Genomic DNA, 18,187 nt, shown 5'->3' with positions numbered 1-18,187 from the left:
GAAATTAAAAATTTTCTACGCATCACCAAGATCAATCTATGGAGTAATCTAGCAACGAGGGGAATGAGAGTGCATCTACATACCCTTGTAGATCGCTAAGCGGAAGCGTTCAAGTGAACGGGGTTGATGGAGTCGTACTCGTCGTGATCCAAATCACCGATGATCCTAGTGCCGAACGGACGGCACCTCCGTGTTCAACACACGTACAGCCCGGTGACGTCTCCTACGCCTTGATCCAGCAAGGGGAGAAGGAGAGGTTGGGGAAGACTCCATCCAGCAGCAGCACGACGGCGTGTTGGTGGTGGAGGAGCGCGGGACTCCAGCAGGGCTTCGCCAAGCACTACGAGAGACGAGGAGGAAGAGGGGTAGGGCTGCGCCAACAGGGAGATTGAATCGTGTGTTGGGCTACCCCTTTGCCTCCACTATATATAGGGGGAGAGGGAGGGCTGCGCCCCCACCTAGGGTTCCCACCCCAAGGGGTGCGGCAGCCCTAGATCCCATCTAGGGTGGCGGCCACAAGGGGGAGAGGGGGAGGCGCACCTAGGGTGGGCCTTAGGGCCCATCTGCCCTAGGGTTTGCCCCCTTCCCCTATTGGAGGCGCCTTGGGCCTTGGTGGGAGGCGCCCTAGCCCACCTAGGGGCTGGTCCCTTCCCACTATTGGCCCATGTAGGCCTCCGGGGCTGGTGGCCCCACCTGGTGGACCCCCGGACCCCTCCGGTGGTCCCGGTACACTACCGGTGATGCCCGGAACACTTCCGGTGGCCAAAACGATACTTCCTATATATCAATATTTACCTCCGGACCATTTCGGAACTCCTCGTGACGTCCGGGATCTCATCCGGGACTCCGAACAACATTCGGTAACCGCGTACATACTTTCCCTATAACCCTAGCGTCATCGAACCTTAAGTGTGTAGACCCTACGGGTTCGGGAGTCATGCAAACATGGCCGAGACAACTCTCCGGTCAATAACCAACAACGGGATCTGGATACCCATGCTGGCTCCCACATGCTCCACGATGATCTCATCGGATGAACCACGATGTCAAGGACTTAATCAATCCCGTATACAATTCCCTTTGTCTATCGGTACGATACTTGCCCGAGATTCGATCGTCGGTATCCCGATACCTTGTTCAATCTCGTTACCGGCAAGTCTCTTTACTTGTTCCGTAACACATCATCCTGTGATCAACTCCTTGATCACATTGTGCACATTATGATGATGTCCTACCGAGTGGGCCCAGAGATACCTCTCCGTTACACGGAGTGACAAATCCCAGTCTCGATTCGTGCCAACCCAACAGACACTTTCGGAGATACCTGTAGTGTACCTTTATAGCCACCCAGTTACGTTGTGACGTTTGGCACACCCAAAGCACTCCTACGGTATCCGGGAGTTGCACAATCTCATGGTCTAAGGAAATGATACTTGACATTAGAAAAGCTTTAGCATACGAACTACACGATCTTTGTGCTAGGCTTAGGATTGGGTCTTGTCCATCACATCATTCTCCTAATGATGTGATCCCGTTATCAATGACATCCAATGTCCATGGTCAGGAAACCGTAACCATCTATTGATCAACGAGCTAGTCAACTAGAGGCTTACTAGGGACATGGTGTTGTCTATGTATCCACACATGTATCTGAGTTTCCTATCAATACATATCTAGCATGGATAATAAATGATTATCATGAACAAGGAAATATAATAATAACCAATTTATTATTGCCTCTAGGGCATATTTCCAACATCTTTGATTCTCATGACCGCGCATGTGTTAAATGCAACTTGCTTACAGCAAGTGTTAGATACCTGGCCAGAATTTGGGGTAGCTGGTAAGTTTGATGAAGTCAAATGTTTTTTTAGCCTAAATACTAGTGCAATTACAGGAAGTGAAGTATGCCAACAATTACATATTGATACTAAGGCACTCTCTAATAAGTACATAGGCCTTTCCGGCTATGGTAGGAGCTGACCGTAGTGACCGTTTCAAACACTCTATTGAAAGAATTAAGCAAAGAATCCAAGGATGGATGAAGAAACAATTATCTGTTGGTGGTAAAGAGATTTTGCTTAAGGTTGTGGCTCAAACTATCCCTGTATTTGCTACATCCGTTTTTTGTCTGCCAAAAGGTATCTGCAAGGAAATCATAGATATTTTTTGCTAGCTTATGGTGGGGTGACGACGAAGAGAACAAAAAAAATGCATCGGTAGTCCCGATGGAAATTATGTTACCCGAAGAGTGAAGGAGGTGTAGGTTTCAGAGATTTGTACTCATTTACTCTTGCAATGCTATCTAAGTAATGTTGGAGACTAATTAACTCACATGAATCATTATGTGCAAGAGTTCTTAAAGCAAAATACTTCTTAAATGGAGGCCTTTTGAAAGCAACTCTGAAGAACGAGGCTTCATTTACTTGGCAGAGCATCATTGAAGGTGTTGAGGTTTTCAAAAGAGGATATATCTGGAGAGTAGGTGTTAGAAATGATATCAACATGTGGTCGGATCCATTGATTCCCTCTAGTCCTAACAGAACGATTGTCACGCCCCGAGGGCAAGCAATTGCTTCGGTTGTCAGTTTCAAACATCGTTTTCGATCCCGCAAATCAAGCGGCGCATGTGCTAGCTGGTTTTTAGTTGTTGTAATAAGTTTTCTTCTGGTTGGACCGACGAGCCTCTTGAGTGTCTGATGAGCAAGCTTGCGGACTATTGATGTTTAATAAGCAATAAAGCTTGCCATGATGGTCTTTCTTAAAAAAGGAAAAGAAAGAAAAGAAGAAAGTCCATGTAGAGAAGAGAAGAGAAGAGAAGAGGGAGTCCGGGTCGCAGGGAAACAGGAGAGAAAGAGGGGCCCAAGTCGAACCCAGCCGAGGCAAGCGTGATCACGAAGGGAAGGAAGAAGCAACTCGCCTATAAAATAACACCCATAGTTACATAAGGCGGTAGGTCAGATTAGATCTGCTGCCGCCCTCTATCTTTCGGGTCCTTAGGGTTTCATGATATTCGTTGGGCCTGGTGGGCCCTGGACAAGGTCGAGGCCGGGCTCCCTCACGTCAGGTGCCCTAGGTTTTGGACACGTTAAATATGGAGAGAGGCCGTGGTGTGACGGAGAGAAAAATAGGTTGACTTCAGATATAAGACAGAAAAAACATGTCGTTCACGAAGAAGAAGAAGAAGAAGAAGAAGAAGAAGAAAGCCCACATCCACATAGGGAGAGAGGAGAAGAGAGAGCCCAGCGAGGGAAAGGAGAAAGAAAGAAAGATGGGCCCAAGTCCAAAGGCCGGCCCGAGGTGGTGGAAGGGAAGGGAAGGGAAGCAGGTCGCCTATAAAATAACACCCTCGCCACGGCAGTTGGAACCCCCCACCCCATGCCCCCAACCCCGACCCGGTAGCCAGCCCTCTGGAGTCGGTCGGTTGGACTCGACCAGGAAGGAAGGAAGCAGCGACCGAGCCCGGGCGCGCGCGTGAGGGAGGATTGGGCTCGCCACCCCGACCCCACACCGCCCCTCCCTCCCCTCCCCTCCCCGGCGGGGGCTCTTCCTCCCTCCTCCCGCGATCCCCTTCTCCCTCCCCCGTCGCCGCCGCGCTCCACCTCCCACCTCGCCGGCGTCCCTACTCCGCCACCCCCGGTACGCCTCCCGCCCTCCCCCCTCTCTCTCGCTCTCGATTTGTCTCTTCTCTTTTGCCGCGCGCCTTCTCCCCCCGTACGGATAAGACTGGATCGCCGCGCGCGCGCACGGGCTCCCCTCCCTCCGCCGCAATCCGCCTCGCGCGCACAGGCCCCGCAGCGCCTCGTGCGCCGCCTCCGCGGATTTCGAATCCAATTTGAAACCGTCAGCCGCGCCCGCCCCGTGCGCGCGCATGTCCGTTACCTGCGCTCGCCCTCACCCGTCCCGTGTTGTTGTTTGCTGAGCAGGCATGCGGCGGAGCGATTGATTGATTGATTGATTTGGAGTGAAGCGCCGCCCGCCGCCGTGTGGATTCGAGTGGATGAGTGCCACCCCAGTATGGCCGCGCAGAGCTCCTCCCGCCTTCACCGCCTCCTCACATTGCTCGACAGTATCCTTCCCTCCTTCCCTTCCTTCCTACTTGCATACTACACTATTATTATTATTATTATTATTATTATTATTATTGTTTTTTGGGTTCATTTACTCCATGCAACTGCCTGCTGTGTTCATTCACTTCTAGTTTGTTTGTTTGTTTGTTTGTTTGTGCCCATTCTCTCTCTGCACAAAACAAAACAACACCAGTTGGAATGGAGTGTGTCGAGTTAGCCATGCTTAATAATAATAATAATAACCCTACTGTTTAGTTTAGCCACCTACGTAATGTAACATGATGTGGTGTGATGTTCAGTGCCTTTCATCACCATCATCTCTTCTGCAAAGTTTCCTTCAACCTCACCTAGCTCAGTTGGATTGGAGTTTCAAGTTAGCCATGCTTCATAATAAATAATAATAACCATACTGCTTGCCAACCTATATGATGTTTAGTGCCTCGTCACCATCATCATCTCTTCTGCAAAGTTTCCTTTAACCTGACTTAGCTGGTTCGACACAAGCGACAAGGTTCGCGGCCGCACGCCAGATCGGAGAAATCGCAAGGACACATCCCCAGGAGCTAAATGCTCTGTTGAAAAAGGTATGCAAACCTGGAAGGAACCCTTCAACTGCTCGCCTAGTATGCTCCATGCTGTGCTGGTCAAGCCATGATGTATGAAGGAATGCATGGTTTTGTAGCTGCATCACTTCATTCTTGTTTTTCTTTGATACCACATGATTTCATCCTACATTGTTTCCTCTGTTATATGTTACATCTTCGGTTATGTCTAAGTTGATCCGTCAAATAGCAGTTCTGTTGGCTATATATATATATATGACCTCACCTACGCATGCATGTTCGAATGTTGATTCGTATTTTTATGGAGCAATCCAAGTACTCACATATGTTCAGTCAGATTAAATTATGACTCAATACTGTTATGATATCAACATGCTAGCATATATGCTATGCATAGTTTACTGGAGAGCGGCCAGCTTTCATTCTCTATACATTATGCACGTAATGGTGGCTGAACGTTATGCTGTCATGTGCCAATTTTAGGTGTCTCAGTACCTTCGTAGTAAGAATTGGGACACGAGGGTTGCTGCAGCTCAGGCGATCGGTTCCATAGCAGAGAATGTCAAGCACACGTCAGTCAAAGACTTGTTTGCAGCCGTGGAAGCAGAAAAACATGCTTCTGGGTTATCTGATGAAACTGGTGATGTTGCGTCAGCATTGCCACGCCCTGATACTACTGCAACATCTGAGCTTGCTTTTGGAAGGTTTGATGCATTTGGTTTCCCAATGTTTTGTTCACTTCCCTCTTTCTGTCTTGTTCCCATTTCTTAAAATGAAGAGACTAGTAATGCTGTTCTTTTTGTCACAGCTTTGATATAAACAGGGTACTGGAATTTGGGTCTCCTTTGTTGTCATCGGGTGGACAGGTGCATCTTTTGTGCCATTATTCTTGCTCCTCAATATTTGATGAACACAACTAAAATGTTTTGGATTTCTTTCGTATCACATCAATGAAGTAAAGAGTTTGGTCTGACTACTTGAGTTCTCTCTGTTTTGATTGCTAGGAATTCGATGTTGCTAACGATAATGGCAAGAATCCATCAGACCGCTTAGCTCGCCAAAAGCAAAATCTTCGGCGGCGTTTAGGTACGTTATTTTTCTTACTATGTATGGTAAAGCACAATCTGTTTCCAAGATTTAATTAATGTTTCATCTTATTGTTGGCCGGTGTTCACAAAATATAGATTGTTGTGAGATTATAGATTTAAAGATGGATAACTAGCCTTTTTGTCAGTTAATTGTAATATCAATTTTTGTAATGCATTTTCTTGAGTGCCCTACATTAGAATTCTGCCGATCAGTTTGAATTCGTATATTGGTGATCACTAAATACCAAGTAGCTATTTTTCTGACCAATTATATTGCGCTGCTTACATCTATTGGATTTGCTGAGATTGCGAGCAGGGGTTAAAATACCATTAGTTGCTCCTTTGTTCCCTTTTGCTTAATATATGTGATGCAAAGTGCTATCTGATCTCATATAGGATCTCGTGTGCTGTTTCCATAATGTCTACTTCGCATATTTCCAGTGTTATTTTGGATTGGTTTCATACTTCTTTCTTATTCTAGTGCAGGTCTTGATGTGTGCGAGCAGTTTATGGATTTCAATGACGTTTTCAAAGATGAGGATCTTCTTGCCCAAAAGAATTATTGGGGTGCAAATGCCCAAAACAATGGATTTTATTCGTATAATAGTGGTCAGAATATTCAGCACTTGGTTGCCTCCATGGTTCCTAGGTATCCAAAACATTCTACTTTTCGACCTAAGCGGCTAAGTGCCAGGGAACGTAATATGCTGAAGCGGAAAGCAAAGAGCAACGCAAAGGATCATACAAAGTCTATACCGGAGGATGATGAGGTTGTGCTAAAAAATTCTTCATCGTCCAATGGAGCTTCTTCTGACCAAGCTGGCACATATAACGTAAGGATCAATCAATCACATATGTACTAAAATGTATTTGATTTACTTTCGTGAGATGTTTAATTCATATATAAGATACCTCATTCTTGAAATAATCTAAAGGATCAGCAAATTTATGCCTGCTAGTATTTTTATTTTTCCAATATTTCAAAGCATAAAAGCAGTAAAATTTTGTTTCCTATCAATTGCTGGCATAGATTGTAGTATGCCTACATATGTGGCATGGTGCAAGTGGCTGATACACTTCACTTGCCTTGGTATTCTTGTGCTTAATGCATGGGCAAGTTTGCTAGTTTGTTATTACTGTTGCTTTGTCTGGCAATTAGACGTTACTTCTGCAGTAGCATTCCTAGGAGGATGGCTTTGTCTTCAATCCATGATGATTTGATAATTTCATTTCCCTAATTTCAGGATGCTTCTGACACAGTTGCAGATGAAGACAATGTGGAGTACAGTGACAGTGGGAGATGGCCTTTTCAACAGTTTGTTGATCAGCTTATTCTTGACATGTTTGACCCTAGTAAGCGCATGTCCCAACTCCAACATTTGTCTCTTTTTTGTGTTGCTTATATCCTTTAACTGAGTTTTGTTTCCTTTTAGTTTGGGAAGTTCGCCATGGCACCATTATGGCTTTGAGGGAAATTTTGACGCATCAAGGTGCTTGTGCTGGAGTATATTTCCCTGATCTGAGCTCACCTTTTGCTGATCTGGATGATAAAACTGATTCTGACACCCTGAAAAAGCCTCATGGTATTGATCTTAATGAAGACATTGACGCGGAACAACTTGAACCAGTTTTGAAGAGACATAAGAAAGAAGAGCCAAATCCTTCTGAGATTATGCTTGAACCAGTTGTTGAGAGACATATGGAAGAGGAGAAGCCAAATCCTTCCGAGATTATGGACATTGACGTGGATAAGGAGCTGGTCAATCCTGTTGATTCCAAAGCCGAGGCAGGTTTGAGTAATGTGCTCACTGTATCGAGTGGTGAACCTAATTCTGCTCATGTAAAGGATGAGCCAGAGTTGCAGCTTGATAATTCAACTGATCCCTCTAAAGTGGAAACATCATGTACATCACTCCACAGTGCACTCAACTCAGCATCAAATCCAAGTTCTGTTGTACATGCTCCTGACAATTCAAAATATCTGAAACTGATGAAATTGGCCAAGTACTCGTGTATGAAGAATTGGGAGTTCCTTCAAGATTGTGCAATTCGTTTCCTTTGCGCTCTCTCATTGGACCGGTATGCATTTCTGGACTTCAAGATGGGCATGCTTATATTTCCTTTTCTTCATTAGCCTTACTTCTGCACACCTTATTCTGCTTGCAGCTTTGGTGATTATGTATCTGATCAAGTGGTTGCCCCTGTCCGTGAAACTTGCGCTCAAGCTCTTGGTGCTGTTCTGAAGTACATGCATCCTTCTTTAGTGTGCCATACACTAAATATCTTGTTGCAAATGCAGGTATGTGTTGTAGTTATCTGTCTCATGGTCATCCATTTCTAAAACAAAACATTCACTTTTGTCGTCACTGTCATCTCTTTTATTTGTTTTTTCAGCGCAGGCAAGAGTGGGAAGTTCGTCATGGGAGCCTCCTTGGAATTAAATACCTGGTTGCGGTTCGCAAGGTGATTGCTAATCGAGCAACTGATCACCTATATAAGATTTTATTTCCATATTGCGCTGTTATGTGATTGACTACACCTTGGGCTTTGTACAACTCATGTCAATCTAGATGCTCCAGTGTGCAGTGTTAATGGCTTGTTCATCCATATTGATGTATGAATTGATGCCCAATCTGTATACAAAATTGATAATACCGTTTTCTGCCTCACCAGGAAATGCTTAAAGATCTGTTTGAGTATGTCCTTCATGCTTGTAAAGCTGGTCTGGAAGATCCGGATGATGATGTCCGTGCTGTAGCTGCAGAGGCCCTGATCCCGGCTGCTGCTTCTTTAGTTAGACTAAATGATCAATTTCTGAATTCAGTTGTGATGTTGTTATGGGATATATTGCTTGACCTTGATGACCTAAGCCCATCTACAAGCAGGTATCACTCAATCTTGTGTCGTGTGGCAAACATACATTAGCGTAAAGTTGAGCATAAGCCAAAGATTCTTTGACCAATTTATGGCTGTTCTTTCATCTTCTGAAACTAAACTGTTAACATTTCTTTTCTATTTCAGTGTAATGAATTTGTTAGCTGAGATATATTCGCAACCAGAGATGGTTCCAAAGATGCTTGGTACGGCAGCCTTAAGCGAGAGAGAATTTGATCTAAACAAAGCTACTCAGATGGCTGAGCAAGAAGACAAGTTGGCATACAGTGAGAACCCTTATGTTTTAGCCACACTGACACCCCGTTTGTGGCCTTTTATGAGACACAGTATTACTTCAGTCCGGCGTTCTGCTATACGAACATTGGTAAGAATTACTTGGAATTTAGGATCCACTTTGGTTTATTGTGCTGATGTATCAGGCATTCTGGACTTTTTGAATTGAGTTATAGAAAGAACCGTCATTGTTCAGTGAGAAATTTCTACAACATGTGGTGCAGCAGTCTGAGCCATCTGGCTACTTTTGCAACTTCGTTTACTAAAGAAATCACCAGAGTTTTGGAATTGATTTATAGAAATTAGCAGTCATTACCATTCAATCACATGTCTCTAAAGCCGATGTAGTTCAGCAGCTTTGAATCATCTGGCTAATCCCTTTTTCAGCTTTGTTTACTAAAGAAACAACCTGCCATGAGATACTTTTGCCAGTCGCAAGAACTGAATAATGCAATTTTGTTGCCTTTAGTGCAAGTCCACGTCTTACATTTGCATCAGTTTTGAGCCATCGGGCTAATGTTTTATGCAACTTTCTTTAGTAAAATTTTACTTTGAGTTGTTCTTTTCAGCCTCAAGTATGGAATAATGCAATTTCATCGCCATTATGTATACTGAATTTTGCGAGTCCACTTGTATCATTATGCTTTCCTAGTTAACTGTGAAGTTTTGACTGTTCGTAGGAGAGGCTTCTTGAGGTTTGCAACACCAGGAGTTCAGCTGGAGACGCCTCATCTAATTTCTGGCCTACATCCATATTAGGTGATTCACTGCAGGTTGCCTTCCAGAATATACTTTTGGAGTCGAATGATGAGATTCTTCAATCTTCTGAAAGGGCTTGGAAACTTCTACTTCAGGTTGATGTTCTGGACTTCTTGGCATTTTGTAAAGGACTTCACTACAAATCTGACGTCAGATTTTTGACCATGGCAAATCGAACCTTTTTTATGGCAATTTGTGTTTACTGAGGATGACAAGTTTAGTTGGCAAGCATGGCAAATCCGCCTCTGTTTGTTTTCTTGCCAGGAAATTGCCATGCTCATAAACTAAAATTGCCATAAAAAACGTTCAAGTTGCCATGTTTAAAAATCTGGCGTCAGAGTTTTAGCATTACCGTTTGTAAATACCCAGAAACTTTAGTAATCTTGTCTATCATAGGATGGTATTAACAAACAAAACCATCTTTGCTATTGCAGTGCCCTGAGAAAGACCTTGAGTGTGCTGCAATATCATATTTTGGTAATTGGGTACAACTTGCTACGACTCCATATGGCTCAACATTGGATTCTACAAAAATGTTTATGCCAGTTGCCCTTCCCCGAGGAAGCCGTTCAAGAGCTGCAAAGATAAGGTCTGCAAAGCTAGAACATGAAAGTTCAAGAATGGTATCTTTTGGTTCTACAGGAGAAAATACTTCACACGAGAAGCAATTCGATCTTTCTTCAAATGTTCCAAAGATAATCGTGGGGGCCGATTCTGACAAATCTGTTACCCATACACGAGTGCTAACAGCAATGGCCCTTGGGCTTTTTGCCTCGAAGTTGCCAGTTGGCTCGTGGCAAGTTGTTCTTACTCCACTTGCTAATGATGTCATGTCTCTTTCAGGAGTCCAGAGACAGGTTAGAAATGGCCGCATTATATTAGTGTGTTAATATCTTCACTCCAGAACTATTTGCATTGTACTGATCTGTTTTGTTGATCCAGGTGGCTTCTATGGTTATTGTTTCTTGGTTTAAAGATCTCAGAGGAAGAGATCTCGCTGCAGTGGGCACATTGCTAGCTTTCTTCTCCTCTGTGAAAGAGTATCTTTTGGACTTGCTGTCTTGCTCTGATCCGGCATTTCCAACAAAAGGCTCTGTGCTTCCCTATTCTGAACTTGCAAGGACATACACAAAGATGCGCAATGAAGCCACTAATTTATTCCGCACAGTAGAGTCTTGTGCTGTTTTCAAAGATTATGCCAGCAGCTTAAATTTTAACGCTGACATGCTGAGCGTTGATGATGCTATTAATTTTGCTTCAAAGCTGTCGTTACCCACTGAGTTTGATCTTCCTTCGGACAGTGAGAAAATTGTCCTGAATAACATAGAGTCAGCTAAACAAGGCCTGTTGTCCACATCAGGCTACTTGAAGTGTGTTCAGGTATGTGTCTTCTCCAGTTATTGTCTGTTTATATTTGTGTTAAAATGTTGAAGATCTGTGTTACATTATTCTTGGTCGGTCCATGGTTGCATCTTCACATAAGTTAACTCATTTAATATTGTTATGCAGAACAATTTGCACGTCACTGTCTCTTCTTTGGTGGCTTCTGCTGTTGTCTGGATGTCGGGGTTACCAAGCAAGTTGAATCCAGTCATTTTACCTTTAATGGCTGCAATAAAAAGAGAACAGGTAAAACATGTAGCCTTGTGCTTACTTTAGCAGTTCTACTTTGTCAATTTAGCATATGAATTTAGATGTTTCCATGTCATGCAGGAGGAACTACTTCAAGACAAAGCAGCAGATGCACTTGCGGAGCTCATTTTTGGTTGTGTTGGTCGGAAGCCAGGCCCCAATGACAAGCTTACAAAGAACCTCTGCACCTTAGCATGCACTGATATCAGCGAGACACCTCAAGCTGCAGTTATTAATTCAATACAGGTTATCGAGGACCAAAATTTGTTGTCAATCGGGAAGCGTTTTAGCAACCACAAATCCAGGGGTCATGTGAATTCTGGCGGTGAAGAAAGAACAAAAACGGAAGGTTATATAAGTCGTCGTGGATCAGAGTTGGCTTTAAAGCATCTCTGTGAGAAATTTGGATCATCATTATTTGAAAAACTCCCCAAGTTATGGGATTGCCTTACCGAGTTTCTTGAACCTATTAAGATCGAAGATGACATTCAGAAAGATGATCCGAGTATCACACAACTAGGCAGGTCTTGTGAGGATAAGGACCCACAGTCCCTCATAAATAACATCCAGGTTTGTTCCATCAGGACTTAATGTGGATTCAGTGTTATGTGGCTGTGACAGTTATATTCTATAGGCAATAGGCTTAGATCGTCATGTCAAATCATTTAGTCTAGACTTATTTGGCTGCATTTCAGTCACATGTCCATGCTTCTAATGGTGTGCCTGATTGTTGCAGGTTGTTCGTTCAATTACACCTCACCTGCCTGAGCCCTTGAGGCCTCAGCTGTTAAGGCTCCTTCCCTGCATTCTTGGGTGCGCGCGTCATTCTCATGTGGCTGTTAGGTTAGCTGCTGCCAGGTGTATCACGTCAATGGCGAAGTCACTGACTGGTAATGTGATGGTAGTTGTCATAGAAAATGCCATTCCAATGTTGTCGGATTCATCTTCTGTGTGTGCAAGACAAGGAGCTGGGATGCTTTTGAGCCTTCTTGTTCAGGGTTTGGCTGTGGAGTTGGTTCCTTATGCTCCTTTCCTTGTTGTACCTCTTCTGAGGTGCATGAGCGACCCTGATGGATCTGTTAGGCAGTCCGTCACTCACAGTTTCGCTGCTTTGGTCCCTTTGCTGCCATTAGCGAAGGGAGTTCCGCTACCAAGTGGATTAAGTGAGCGCTTATATAGCAGCACAGAAGATGCACAGTTTCTGGAACAACTCCTTGACAACTCTCAAATTGATGATCACAAGCTCAACATTCATCTAAGTGTTGAGTTGCGCAGGTTTGTAACTATCATTAAAGTTCCTTAGTCAGAATTTGGCTTCATGATGGCATTCTACTTTATTGAAATTGTTTATTTTCCATGCATAAAAATGAAATTGTCATGTAAGTTGAGTCTAGCTTTGCTTCATATGTTGATGTTTTTTTTAAAAAAAAAAAATCTTGTTTGTCAGGTACCAGCAAGAAGGAATCAACTGGTTAGCATTCCTTAGACGGTTTAAGTTACATGGAATTTTATGTGATGACATGGGGCTTGGCAAGACACTCCAGGCGTCTGCTATCGTAGCAAGTGATATTGCCGAGTCCCGTGCACGGAATGATGACAAAGATCCAAAATCTTTGATTATCTGTCCTTCTACATTAGTGGCACACTGGGAATACGAAGTGGAGAAATACATAGATAGCTCTATCATGAAACCTCTTCAGTACATTGGCTCGTCACAAGACAGGATGACGCTCCGTGCTCAATTCGATAAATTCAATGTCATCATAACATCGTATGATATTATACGCAAGGATATCGATTTTCTCGAGAGTGTCATTTGGAACTATTGTGTTCTGGATGAAGGGCACATAATAAAGAACTCAAGATCTAAAATAACGTCTGCTGTGAAGCAGTTGAAAGCACAGCACCGTCTTATCTTGAGTGGAACTCCTATTCAGGTATACCTTAAGCTGCTCTCTATTTGTGTTCACATATTCATTTATGTCTGTCCTTTGTGGATAGTAAATTAGCTGCCATTGATTTAATTATTTCTATAAGTTGACACATTCTCTTGAACCGCAGAACAATGTATTGGAATTGTGGTCGCTATTTGACTTCCTTATGCCAGGGTTTCTTGGAACAGAAAAACAGGTAAGTTGTGTGCTATGAATCTGTACTTCCTTATGGAACCGATTGATAGTAACTTTTAGTCTGCTCTAGCCTCCTACTCCCTGCATCCCAACACAGAGTTACTATCAATGACTAGAATTTATCCTAGCATATCTAAAAGTAACTATCATGTTGTGTTCCATCAGAGTCACAGGCTTAATATTATCAGTTAAGACTAGAATTTGAACAACAATGACTTCATTAATATTTGCTTGTTAGTTAAAGAATGGTCATCTGGTCTTCGTGGTATGTGTATTTTTTTATTCTAGAGTCTATAGACACCACAACAACTAAAATTATGAGCCATTACACTTTCTTACATATGATGTTTAGTATGTGCTAGGCTGCATCATAAAATGATTTATTTCAACTAGTCTATGAATGATAAACCTCAAAGTGGAATACATATACAAACCAAAGAAAGTAGACACACCTTTCTTATTTAGACCTCAACCAGCTGAAAATAAGTTCTTTCCTAAAGATGCAATCCATACTACTCTCGTCAAAAGCACATATTCCATCGTGGAAGCTATCTTGGTATGCTGAAATCTGACCAAACATTGCTTTGCACAGTTCCAATCTACATATGGGAAACCACTGATAGCAGCTAAAGATTCCAAATGTTCAGCAAAGGATGCTGAAGCAGGCATTCTTGCAATGGAGGCACTTCATAAACAGGTTTTTATCTTGTGTCTTACAGTACATTTTAGAAATAACACTATATTATTGCCTTATTGATAAATAAATTAACCTTGCTATACCAGGTCATGCCATTTCTACTCAGAAGAACCAAGGATGAAGTCTTATCGGATCTTCCAGAGAAGATTATCCAGGACAGACATTGCAATCTCAGCCACTTACAGCTGAAACTTTATGACAAGTTCTCCAGCTCCAATGTGAAAGAAGAGATTTCAACCATAGTAAAAGCAGACGAATCAGAGCCATCCACCTCTCAACCAAAGGCAACTCGCCATGTGTTCCAGGTGCTACACTTTGCCAACTCTTTCTTGTTTCTTCATTCTGTAGTATCCTGTTTTAGTACTACCCTCTAAATGGATCGATATTCTTTTGTAATAACGCAGGCACTACAATACCTGTTGAAGCTCTGCAGCCATCCTTTACTTGTAATTGGGGAGAGCCCACCTGACTATATTGTGGAGCATCTAAAGGAGATAGGTATGGGAACTGGTGATGAACTGCATGAGCTGCACCACTCTCCTAAGCTTGTTGCTCTTCAAGAGATATTGCAAGAGTGTGGTATAGGATCAGAAATATCTAGTCCTGATGCTTCTGCGGCTGTTGGGCAACACAGAGTTTTGATTTTTGCTCAACATAAGGTATTGAGTCTGTTTCTCTGTGATGTCTCTTGTTTCTCTCTTCTGATTTCATCCTTATTCTGTTCTCAACTTCTTCTGTAGGCTTTCCTTGACATTATTGAGAAGGACCTGTTTCAGTCCCATATGAGAAGGTGAGTTTTATGCCATTTTCATACCTATATTGGTTGCATCTAGATACGCATTATTTCATATTCAGCAAATATCATTTGGTGTTGTATTCACATTTAGTAGCAGGTGATGCAAATATTCTGCAAGAACGTTGCTGTATGTAGTACCATTATGTGCCTCACCTTCTGTTTTACTGTTTTAAGGAGTCCTGTATGCTTAAATATTTCAGAATCGCTGCTGCTGCTGAACTGTCTAATGCGTAAACTTGAGTTTGGATACCACTGATTAAATTGACCAAAAACTAATTTAGGCTGTTAGTTTTATTGTAATTTTGCTGCCATTTTGCATTTCTGCAGCATTTAAAGTCATCAAGAGTTAATGTGCATTATTATATCATCATATCGCCTTCACCAGGCAAGCCATCTGATTAGGGTGATTTTGGTAATGTTGCAGTGTCACGTATTTGCGACTTGATGGCTCTGTTCAAACAGACAAGAGATTTGAAATTGTCAAAACGTTCAATTCGGACCCAACCATCGATGTGCTTCTACTAACGACTCATGGTAGGTTCAAGGAATTCCTTGTGAAGTGGCGTTCTTACTCCTTGGCATGCTAGAAAGGCTTGCTTAGATGATTCTTGTTTGTTGCAGTCGGCGGTCTGGGCTTGAATTTGACGTCTGCCGACACTTTGGTCTTCATGGAACATGATTGGAACCCAATGAAGGATCTCCAGGTTCGTCTTTTGCATCTGAACAGAGGGACAGTGCCTTTTTTTTCCCGCATTAATTAGAATCCATATGCAGCTTTTCCGACTATTACTGCCTTCAGATTTTTACTTTGTCCTCTGATGAATGTAATTCTGCTGGGACAGGCAATGGACAGAGCACATCGTCTGGGCCAAAGGAAAGTTGTGAATGTGCACCGTCTCATCATGCGTGGCACCCTGGAGGAGAAAGTGATGAGTCTCCAGCGGTTCAAGGTGTCGGTCGCCAACGCGGTCATAAATTCTGAGAACGCGAGCCTGAAGACCATGAACACTGACCAGCTACTCGATTTGTTCACTTCGACCCCTGCTTCCAGAAAGGTAAGATAGTTGGGACAAACTAGTTCCCCTGTGGTATGAACTCATTCCTAATCCTATCTCCAATGTGCAGGCGTCGGTTCTCCCAAGCAGTTCGAGCGCCACGGAAGAAGATAGCAACAAGGGGAAACCGGGTCGCAAGGGCCTCAAGTCAATCCTGAGTGGGCTGGACGAGCTGTGGGACCAGTCGCAGTACGCGGACGAGTATGATATGAACCAGTTCCTGGCGAAGCTAAACGGGTGAAGCTCACCTCGTATCATATGATGGCGGCTCGCTTGCTCGTGTACAGTGTAGAGTAAATTGGAACTGAATTTGGTCTGTCTAGTAGGCTCACATATTTTTTGTTTTTTGCCAGCCTTGGAGATCTTTCTTGTTTTAGTTTAAATACCTAGAGAGAAAAAAAGAGAAGAAGATGGCAAGATCTTGGACAAGTTGGCTAACAAGCAACCAGTTATAGGTGATTGAGATGGAGATCTCAATTCTTTTGCCGCTTTTGGTTTTGGTAGGAGAGGGGGTTAGATGGATGGGCCACAAGAGCCTGTGAAGTTTTGGGGAGTTTGTGTACGCTCTGCTTATTTTATGATATAAGAGTGTAGCTCCTTTAAAATTCATAATCCAATTGCAATTTTCACTGGTGATGATGTGGAGTGAAGCAGTCCCACAATACTATAGGGTTGCAAGCCAAACTGACATAATCATGAAGTGTAGTGTTGCAGTTTTGATTCATTTAAAATACCAAGATAATGAGGAAGTGATGCGTTCTTGCCCCTCACCATATAAGACTTTACCTTGATGGATTGTTTGTTTGAAATTACAAATTCTTTTCAGTATATATGTGTGAATTATTTGATGAAATCACTATCTACTTTGGTCAGTGACTAGTTGATTGTTTGTTGTGCATTGAATTGAATTGAATTGAATTTTGATGATGAAGAATTTACCTTGATGTTGTTAAGCTTAGATGATGTTGTTTCCTTGAATAATTAGTTTCCTTGGCGGAACAAGTGGGGCGTGGGAATGGTTCAAGTATCCATCCATCCATTTGAACAAACAATGTGGGATATGAGCAAGCAGGAATGGGTTGGGTTGGGTTGGGTGGGGGGAGGCGCCTGAACCATCCACCTCACCTCGTTATGCATGAACTGGATTGCTCGGCGTGAGGTGAACCGAGAAGAGCATTGGCATTTGGCGAGGTGCTTTGCTCGGGTCGGGTCGGGTCGGGTCGAGGACAACGCCCTGTCAACGGGTGTGCCGTGGATGACCCGGCAAGGCAATGCAAGTTAACAGCTACGTACTAGCTAGCTGCTGTCAAACTTTCTCAAAAATTCAGTTCCGTCTTTCAGTTAGGATTTCCCTTTCTTTCTTCAGTAATTATTATATAGTGAATCAAGCCAAGCAGCCGCGAGCGGTCTCCTCTTCCTTGTCTTGTACTACCTCGCCTCGCCTCGCTTGAGTTTGGGTGAGTGAGTTGGGCCTGACAGCAACGGCGAGCGGCGGCCAATCATGGCGTCAACCCGGACCGTGTCCACCCAGTATGCACCATCATGTCTCTCATTTTCACAATCCAAGTGCGTGCCATTTTTCATATGCAATTTTTTTTTTTGGGACAGCCGGTCGAGTGAGGGACAAGTACCACAAGTCTACTTCTGTGTATCTTGTCTATCAGGAAGAACTACCCAAGTCATTTCATTTTCAACATCATGGTTTTCTTTTCTTTTTTCCAGACTTCACTTCATCTTTCTTGGGGTTAATGTAACTAGCCACCATATATATAACCGTGTCCTTCCCCTGGACAGATTGTCTGTTTGTCTTCCCACCCCGACCGCCCAAGGATCTCACCGGGGACATCACTATAGAGGTCTCTAGCAACCTCGTCGCCACATTCCTATGCACAGACAGAAAACAACACAAATCTTTAAAATTGTACATGTTTTAATTATTCTTCCACTTTTTTCAAAAAATGTTTGAAATTTATTGACAATATTAAAAAAATTTAGAAATTTTTAGGAATTTCATTTTTTGTTCACGTTTTTCAAAAAAGGTTTGACATTTTGAAATTTATCACATTGTTCAAATAGTTTGTAAATTCAATTTTTTTTTCACAAATTGTTCATGCTTTGGAAAAATTATTTCGATTTTTGTTTTTAATTTCAGTATTTATTTAATGGTTTCAAAAAATGTTCAACACTTTCCAAAAAGTAATGCTTTCAGTTTTGCGTTGGCAAAATTTTG

General features: G+C 42.9%; 1 protein-coding gene across 2 annotated transcripts; it reads left to right on the top strand.

The window, feature by feature from the left end:
• The first annotated feature begins 3,375 nt into the window (after positions 1 to 3,375).
• LOC125532426 (TATA-binding protein-associated factor BTAF1) lies at positions 3,376 to 16,593 on the top strand. 2 transcript variants are annotated; one of them, XM_048696493.1, is made up of 29 exons: positions 3,376 to 3,639; positions 3,927 to 4,069; positions 4,560 to 4,654; positions 5,117 to 5,337; positions 5,442 to 5,499; positions 5,638 to 5,719; positions 6,208 to 6,554; positions 6,966 to 7,074; positions 7,155 to 7,800; positions 7,888 to 8,020; positions 8,116 to 8,184; positions 8,395 to 8,606; positions 8,743 to 8,980; positions 9,570 to 9,743; positions 10,083 to 10,505; positions 10,591 to 11,028; positions 11,158 to 11,277; positions 11,362 to 11,850; positions 12,017 to 12,555; positions 12,728 to 13,217; positions 13,342 to 13,410; positions 14,002 to 14,106; positions 14,193 to 14,411; positions 14,511 to 14,765; positions 14,847 to 14,896; positions 15,327 to 15,436; positions 15,524 to 15,606; positions 15,745 to 15,957; positions 16,028 to 16,593. In XM_048696493.1, exons 2-29 carry the CDS (start codon positions 4,018 to 4,020, stop codon positions 16,196 to 16,198), a joined length of 6,210 nt encoding a protein of 2,069 aa, XP_048552450.1. In that variant the 5' UTR covers positions 3,376 to 3,639; positions 3,927 to 4,017; the 3' UTR covers positions 16,199 to 16,593. The 2 variants fall into 2 exon arrangements, with proteins under 2 accessions (XP_048552450.1, XP_048552453.1); XM_048696496.1 differs by lacking the exons at positions 3,376 to 3,639; positions 3,927 to 4,069; positions 4,560 to 4,654; ... (1 more) ...; positions 5,442 to 5,499; positions 5,638 to 5,719 and having other exon boundaries at positions 6,358 to 6,554; positions 6,982 to 7,074.
• Positions 16,594 to 18,187: the final 1,594 nt, after the last annotated feature.

This window comes from Triticum urartu, chromosome 1, assembly GCF_003073215.2.
Source record: "Triticum urartu cultivar G1812 chromosome 1, Tu2.1, whole genome shotgun sequence".
Taxonomy (NCBI): Eukaryota; Viridiplantae; Streptophyta; class Magnoliopsida; order Poales; family Poaceae; genus Triticum; species Triticum urartu.
This window is presented reverse-complemented; position numbering and strand designations above follow the sequence as displayed.

What these genes read in the sequence shown, in the direction of transcription:
- LOC125532426 (XM_048696493.1), top strand. Translation starts at nt 4,018, where the DNA reads ATGGCCGCGCAGAGCTCCTCCCGCCTTCACCGCCTCCTCACATTGCTC. An exon ending in CTAAGCCCATCTACAAGCAG is followed by an intron (nt 8,607 to 8,742) that starts GTATCACTCAAT and finishes TTTCTATTTCAG; the next exon opens with TGTAATGAATTTGTTAGCTG. An exon ending in GTTCTGCTATACGAACATTG is followed by an intron (nt 8,981 to 9,569) that starts GTAAGAATTACT and finishes GACTGTTCGTAG; the next exon opens with GAGAGGCTTCTTGAGGTTTG.